The sequence below is a fragment of the Nanorana parkeri genome, unplaced genomic scaffold (assembly GCF_000935625.1).
Source record: "Nanorana parkeri isolate BGI_ZX_2015 unplaced genomic scaffold, ASM93562v1 scaffold481, whole genome shotgun sequence".
In the NCBI taxonomy this organism is placed as follows: domain Eukaryota; kingdom Metazoa; phylum Chordata; class Amphibia; order Anura; family Dicroglossidae; genus Nanorana; species Nanorana parkeri.
The window spans coordinates 564,200-572,791 of NW_017306749.1; the positions used below are offsets into that span (position 1 = coordinate 564,200).

General features: G+C 43.9%; 1 protein-coding gene across 1 annotated transcript in view; it reads left to right on the forward strand.

Annotated features, from left to right (window-relative positions):
* Positions 1-8,592, forward strand: part of LOC108790558 (protein phosphatase 1H-like) — a 46,921-nt gene that overhangs the window by 2,926 nt on the left and 35,403 nt on the right. The window contains exon 2 of the mRNA XM_018560847.1: positions 977-1,559. Within this exon, the coding sequence (XP_018416349.1) occupies positions 1,306-1,559 (254 nt within the window). The 5' untranslated portion in view covers positions 977-1,305. The remainder of the gene's footprint in view (positions 1-976; positions 1,560-8,592) is intronic.

Sequence of the window (8,592 nt, forward strand, 5' to 3'; positions counted from 1 at the left end):
GCTTCCCACGTGGACATTTTAACATATAGACTGCATGCTGCATTTTTACATGTGATTATTATTACTAGGTCCCATTCACTTCTGCGAATGGGGCCCATATCATGAATCTCACAAATTGCTCCATGAGGCTCATGCGATCTGATGCGGGCAGGAGGTGCTGTACAATACAATGACAGCTTCATCAGGCAAACACTTTGACCACTGTGTTTGGCAGACAGTGGTCAAGGTGTTTGCCTGATGAAGGGATCTCTTACAGTTCCTAAACTTTCAGCGAGTCATACGAGCACTCACATTTTTTGGGGGGTTCCTGTGTGGATCAAATACTTTTATTACCTGCAAATGATGGCACCTGGACGCAAAAGGTCTGCATCCAGGTGAGGCTATCCATAGGTAATGGAATCCTGTGGGATTACAAGCAAACAGCTGCGTCACGCCTGGTTCACACCTAGGCGATTGAACTGTTTTCACGCATTTTTTTTTTTGCACATTTTGCACATTTTGGTTTTTGCGCGGTTTTCAATGCATAGAGATGTCTATGGGACCAAAACCGTGCGATAACCACCCAAGTATAGCTCCAGCACCTTTTCCCGATTTCGCCCCGGGCGATGCAACACAAAGGTGTGAACAGCCACATTGATTTGAATGCGAATCAGTATTTGAAGTGATATCGTGCATCTAAATCCGTGCGTTAAATTGCTTAGGTGTGAACCAGGAGGAATTTGTGAGACTCATGAGATGGGTGCCATTCGCAAGTGTGAATGGGGACTAATACAGGATTTAAATAGCACCAACAGCTTGTGCAGTGCTTTCTAAAGTAAAGGGAGACAGTCCAGTTCAAATTTAACTTGATATAAAGGGTTAGAAGGACCCTGCTTGTGAGAGCTTACAATCTAAAATGGATTGTTTTGTTTCAGTTTCCTCCCCCATCTTGTACTGTAATGATCAGCTTTCTCCTATCCTTTCATTGACTTTGCAGGAGCTGAGAGTACACAGAGGAACAGCCCTGGAGCTGACAGCAGCGGACAGAGGAGGAGTTTTACCAGGCTCAGTATGACTGATATAGGGTGTGCAGTCCACCAGTGTTGGAGCATTGCGGAAGGACAAAAGATAACCAGCGTGACTTGTGAGAATTAACACTGTGATCTGTGCTGGCAGCCTTCTTCTGTAGGGGACCTATTATAGACTAGCTGTACACCTGTGCCTGGCTGCCATCTATCCCAGTCTGGCTGTCCAGAGTGTTCCCAGAGCACATCTGCATGTCCCATTCAGCCACCAGCAATCCGTCTCCACTCTTACTGCACGGTGATGATCAGTAAGGTCAAAGCGGCTGTATCAGGGCTGGTGGGGTCACTGTCCAACAAGCACGGGGCTCTGCCCGGCCCCTGTACCCCCGAGAAGGAGCCCCCCGTGGTCGCTATTGCAAAACCTCAGCCCCCCTGCAGACCTCCATTCTTGAAGTTGACTCCGGAGGAGAGCCACAAATTCGGTGACCACAATAGCAGGATCGTTCTGAGTCTGAAATCGCCTGACGAGCTGTACTGGGGCACAGGCTATGCTGAGTAAGTACATTATCAATATAGTATGCTATGTGCTTGTGTTTCTCAACTTTATATTAGTATGTACCCCTTGTAGAAACCGCCGTTTGCTGAGTACGTCCAGTAATGGTAGAGTGTATCTATACCCAAAATGTACATTCTCCTTCTGGATAGGGTGGGAGAGGATTAGAACACCTGTCAGGTTTTACTGTAGTTTGAGGCTCCATTGGAGAGATTCCTTCACTTTCTGTCTGGTAAAAAGGTTGTAAGCGAGAGGAAATACCTCTTAAACTCACCACAAATGTTACAATCTCATTGTACAATCTCATTTAGATCTACCAACAGCTATGTAGTGCAAGAGCTTGCCTGATTGTATATAAATTGATTGTATGGATGAGGTCCTCATATTATATAGTTTTGGTAAATGTTAGGCTAACTGTTCAGAGATTGTATCATGTATGGTAAACCTAAAGCTGACCATATACTATACAATCTATACAATCTCCTTTAGATCTACCATCAGCAAGGGCCTGCATGACGTGATTCAAATTCAGTGGATTGTTTAGGTTTGTCCTTAACATTACATAGTTTTGGTAAATCTAAAGTTGATTGTACAGATATTGTACATTTAGACTGCATGGTGTGGCCAGTTTAAGAGCAACACAACATAAAGGTAGGGCTGCACCGATACCGTTTTTTTCCGTTATCGAGTACAAGTACAATACTTATTTATCGCTTATTTATCGCTACTTGCCGATACCGAGTACCGATAAGGGTACTGCTGCTAGCATGAAGCCGGCTTCTCAGGCGATCAGGAAGCGGGCGTTGTGTCATTACCTGCCGCCCGGCTTCTTGATTGCCGGGGAAGCCGACTCCATGCAGTTTGGCCTGCATGATGCTGAAGCTGACCGGGAAGCCTGCTTCCCAGCCAATCAGCATGGAGCTGGATTGACCGAGATTCCGTCTCCATGCTGTTTAGCCGGCTCGATGCCGATTAGCCCGGAAGCAGGCTTCACCTACCAATCGGCATTGAGAAGGCCAAACAGCATAGAGCCAGCTTCCCGGCCAATCAGGAAGCTGGGCGGCTAGTCAGCTTCCTGATTGGCCGGGAAGTCGGCTCCATGTTCCCATGTGGCACTGCCGGTCAGAGGAAATCTCCCTCTGTCCGGAAGTTCCAGTATCAGGGGTAAGTATCGGAGCATTTGGGCGAGTACGACTATCGGTGCATCCCTACACAAAAGTAAAAAGGCTATTTTAAGTTAATTAGGGCATGCTAGAACCTCTGTTGGTTTTTTATTGTTTCCCTCTTGCATACTTTCCCTCAATTCCTCTCTGATTTATAGGGCTGGAAGGGTGTCCGGGACAGGAAATGAGGGGAAATTTCTCTAATAGAGCCCCCGGATAGCAGTTATACCTGAAAGGGGTTTGAACTTTTCCCCATTCTACCCAAAACTAAAAAAGTTTTTTGAGGATGGATACACTTCAAAGGAAACCTGTGTTCCAGGAAATATGTAGGTTGACAATGCTTGCTTCTTTTAAAAATGTTAGTTGCCTGGTTGTCATGCTGATACAGGGCTTTCAGTACTTCCTGACTCACTGACCTGGACCAGTAATGCAGATCAGGAGTTTTTGACTTTGCTCTGGCTTTCTAATCTGGATACTTGTGGCGAGTCATAAACCAGAGGCAGTCAGAAATCACAAGGTCATCAATAGGAGCTTCAATATTTCAGTATAGGTTTATAGGGTATGGAGGACCAGAGCTACGAGACGAGGCTACTAAATTTAAACATGTTCACATTAGAGGTGAGGAGATTAAGGGGGGATATGATTTCCATGTACAAAATGTTTAATGGTGGTAGCAACATTAGCGATAAACTGTTTAAAATTAACTCCGTTACAAAAACTAGAGGCCATCACCTAAAATTGGTGGAAAAAAAATTCCAGCACAAGGGGCGAAAGGGGTTCTTCACAGTAAGATCAGTTAGGGTCTGGAACTCACTGCCACAGGCGGTGATTTCAGCAAATAATGTGGAATTGTTCAAGAAACTTTTGGACGATTTCTTAAGGGACCGTAATATACAGGGGTACGGGTACTCCTAGAATGAGATCCTAATAGGTTGGACTTGATGGACTAATGTCTTTATTCAACCTCAAATACTATGTAACTATGTTTAGTTATATCGAGGGTCCACTTAACTGGCTGTATATGTTTTCTGAATCCAATATAGTTTAAATTTTAAAAAAATATAGGGATTTAGCAAATCATAAGTCATAAATAAAACATCTCTCAATTACTAAGTTGTTATGATGACTTTATAATAACATGCAGAAGTACTCACTGAACCCATCCAAAGTACCCCATATGACCCGTGTTGTATGCTATACTATGTAGCTGTGTATAGTAAAACGGTCACCAAATATTGTACACATATAATGTATGCAGAATGAGTTTCCTAGTTCTATAAATATACCCTGTGCTGATGGCAGTGATATGCATGACGTGCAGTACATTACAAGACATACTGGTAGGTCAATTGGTTCCTGTCTCGATTGGCCCAAGTGTGTATGCATGTGAGATAGGGACTTTAGATTGTAAGCTCCTTGAGGGCAGGGACTGATGTGAATGTGAACTATGTAAAGCATGTTGACCCTTGGCAAAACAAGCAGTTACTCTTTGCAGTTGGGAAAGAACCCACTGCAAGGATAAAACATTTTTGTTCCCAGAATTTAATTTTACCCACTTCAGACGGGTTCACATACAGTAAATACACATCATCCGTTTGAAGTGGTTATACCAAGAACACGGCTGCTGCTGCAGCTGTGTTCTTGGTATTGTTTCAAACAGCAGGTGATTGCTGTTTATGTGCAAGTGATCCAGTGTCTGTACAGGCGGCGCCCGATCGTTTGTACAGTGCGACGCTGTGTGCTCCGCCCATGCACCCGCTGGCTTTCCTGGGCTCCGCTGTCCCCCGTGTGGGCACGGTGGGTCTACAGTGACAGATCGGAGGGAGATCAGCAAGCTTCTAGCCGCTGATCTCTCCTCCGATCACTGGACCCGAAAGTGATGTGTATTATATCACTTCTGGTGTCACTATTTACATTATCCGACTCTTAGAGCCAGGAGAAGAAGCTGGCGAAGCAGATCTCTGCTTCATCAGCTTCTTTGGCATCCCTAGGTGACATTAGGGGTCTGAAAGACCACTGATGTCTCCATAAAGAGGACCTGTCACATCATATTTGCTATTACATAGGGGGCTTATTATCCCCTATGTGATAGCAATAAAGTTAAGGCTAAAAAAAAAAAAAACATATACAAATTATTAAAAATGCAAATTAAAAGTCCCCCACATACAACGCAAAGACACGTCGGATGCACCTACGTGCAAAAACGAAAATTGCGCCACACATGTTACATATCACTGCGAACGCCTGAGTGAGTCCAATAATTCTAGGGCCATCAATCACTGTTTACACTAAACTAATGAGCAGCAAAAAGCTTTTAAATCTTCGCCTATGGGAAGTTTTTTGCGGTTTCCCGGACGCACACAATTTTAAAGCTTGACATGTTTGGTATCTATTTACCTGACGTGACCCCGTCTTTAATATTTTACCACAAACTTGGGTATTATATTCTGTTTCTGTTCGCTAAATTTTAGTGTATTCTGTCCTAAAAATACCGGTTTGATAAACATTTGCGCAAATAAAATGCAACATCAAAAATTGCAGCTGGCATTTTCTTTACTCCGCAGGACTTCTGCTTTCAGAAAATATATAATTGTTGGGGGTTTTAAGCTGTTTTCTAGCCAAAATTCTGATTTTATCATTTGTGTGCAAATAGTAAGAAATTGCTCTGGACAGCAAGTTGTTAAATTATTTACACATTCTTAACAAGCAGTGAATGTCTCTAAAACAAGCCTTCCCTGACCTCTCACGCTGCTGAAAAATAATTCTCACAGATCCTCAAAAATCAACAAAAAAAAGGCTCTGTGGGGTTTTAGTTGACTTGTAACCACTTAGAAACACCTACTATGTGTCTATAATAGAGGGCTGGTAGGTTGCCAAGATTATGCAGCAATTGAATGTTATAGGAAAAGAGCTTAGATTTCAGTGCCTTTCTTTTGGATTTCTCCACAATGCCTACAGCTACACAGAATAAAGTGACACTAAACTCCGGAGTTAAAGTGACATTAAACCCTCAGATTTTTTAACATAAACCAATACTGTAATGTGCGCCTTACTGTAATCCATGGTTGTTTCCCTTCTCTTTGCTGCTCTTCCTTTTAAATCCTCATGTCTTCTCATGCTTGGGGAGAACTTCCCTTTTCAGCTCAGGGCCTCTTCCTGTAGTGCTGGCTCAGGTTACAAACCTATACACAGTATCTATTCCTCAGACAAGGCAGTCTGCTGCCAAACAGAAGTTCTGCAGAGCATGAGAACAGATACAGATTTAAAAGGAAGAGCAGCAAAGAGAAGGGAAACAACCATGGGTTACAGTAAGTACATTACACTATTGTTTTATGTTAAAAAATCTGAGGGTTTAATGTCAGTTTAAATATAAAAAAATGCATTTAAATACCTTAACTATTAACAAAAAAATGTATGTGTATCACTCAATTTTAGATTCTCAATACAAATGATTAAACTAAAAGTGAAATTGTAGTCTATCACGGGAGCGACCCCCAATAGAGGAGGGACCTGAAGGAGAATGTTCTCCATCAGGTCCTCCTCTGCTGATTGACAGCAGGCAGTGGGCAGGTGCAATAGCCAGCCTGCTATTGGCTACTGCATTTTAAAATGTCCAATAGGAGGCTGGGTATGGCTCCCAGCCACTAGATGCAGAGGAGGAACGGGGCAGCAGCAGAGGCATGGGGGCGTGGCAGAGGCAGAACGGGGAAGAGGCAGAATGGGGTAGGTCAGGGAGGAGGAGACACGGGCTGCAGCAAGGGTACGAGGGGGGGGCAGTGGGGGAATGCAGTGACATCGTTTGTCTGTGTCCCCGTTGCCTCTACCGATACAGGCAGGGATTGAGAGGGACACAGACTGCAGCACCAGCGGGGGGAAGAATAGAGGAGCAGAGCGGTGGCACCTAATCGAAAAGCAAACTAATTGATGATGAGAATCGTTGCCAACTATTCTCATTGTGGATTATAATTGATTTAAGCGATTATTTGTTGCAGCCCTACTAGACTGTACACTGAACGATGAATAAGCACCACCACACTGGTGATTCATTGTCCATTGATCTGGCAGGTGACACAGCCATCTTCCTAGCTGTCAAGTGTGGCATAGATGTGTGAATCACAGCACTGACTGGACAGAATTACAGATCCTTTGGCAGTAAACAAATTACATGTTTATTTCAACTGTACACTTATCTGCTTGATGGAGTTTTCTTTATGAGAAACATAACAGTACTCATGTTAGAGAGGAACTCCAGAGATTTAACCCACCTTCCCCCCAGGACTGAAGCTCCCACTGTATTTTTTTTTTTTAAACCCCCTACTTACCTTCTTTCTTGAATTCTTCTAGCCAGTCTGGTAGACATCACATTAGCTTCTGCTTCTTCCTGTGACGGGGTGGCAGACATCCTATACTGAGCAGCTCTCGCAAAATGACGTGCAAGTGCTGCTCAGTTCTGGTGTACTGTGAGTCCAAACCGCATGATAACATTCCCCCTAGCGGGTGTGTAAGCAAGAGGCTGAGCTCGCCGGAAATGGGAGGAATTACTTGACTGTTTTTCTGCCCGAAGAGAATTGCCGTTGTATCACTTACCTGGTAGATGACCAAATAGATGAGGAGGCTCCCCTTGCACCTCTTGTCCTTCACCCCTGGGAATGGAGACAGTGAGTGAGAGAACAAAAGACTTGCACGAGTGCCAAGAGGTGTGCAGACACCATGCCGGGCAACAGTCCAGAAGAAGGATCCAAGAGTGGTTCAGACAGGTCCAAGGTCAAGCTGGGCAGTCAACGAGGTGCTAAGACACAAGGTCACACCGATCGGACAGTGAGGTACAATAGCAGAAGACAGAGGTGGAATCCAAGAACACGCAGAGGTCAGGGGCAGGCAATGGTCAGGTAAGGTCAGAGGCAATCCAAGTCAAACACAAAGAGCAAGCAGATGGGCAGAGTAACAGGAACACAAGTACAAGCTGAAAGACCGTTTCGCAATTGTGAGCATGGCAGACTGGTTTATATAGACCCATCCATCAGGTAAAGCGCATCACATTCTGTGCGCGGGACCACACGCATGTGCAGTAACACATGTGCGTCCGTCCATAGTCTTACATGGTGTTTACCCGTGCTGGACCAAGGAGGAAGCCGTGGACAGCCACGGAGCATGGAAAGGGTAAGTAGAACTTAGAAATTTTATTTTACACACAGGAGGAGGAGCAGGACTAAAAATGGGGAAATATAGAAAAGAAAAAAAACTCAACTTCCACTTTAATCAGTAAGAAACATTTTACTGCTTTTGCAGATAGAAAATGAAGGTTTTGTTTTAAGTAAATGTTTTATTGTAGTTTTAGACATAACTTCCACTTTCATTAATGTTCCATGCAGTGAGGTGGAAGTATTTTCTGCAACCATACAACACATTAGTAAGTTTTATGGTTTTATGTATAACAGATTCATGTCATTGTAATATTTGAGCTTCCTCTTTGGTTTTGTTTATTGACATGCTTTCCTGTAGGTTTTAATAATTAGATTTGTGTGTATGTGTAGGCAGGACTTGTGGGCTAATTAATATGCCTTAGCACAGGAATGGACAAATTAATATGGAATTCAGGAGCCAGTCTGTCCAATCCGGGAGTCTGCAGGATTTTTTTAGAAGCCAGCTCCATTGACAACAACTGGAGAAAATCTAAAAAGCAGCATTGGCTAACTGGTTACTGGGATTTGTCTGGTCCTGACTTAGCAAATCTCTCTAATTAAAGAAACCCTTTGCCCATTCACGAGCTAGCTCCCCCTTTGACTCATCTATACTCACCTGTGCAACACTCCCAGGCTGTTTCTTCCACCGTCACCGTTGCTGTAAAATACCCAGTTCTTCCAGGGGGGGG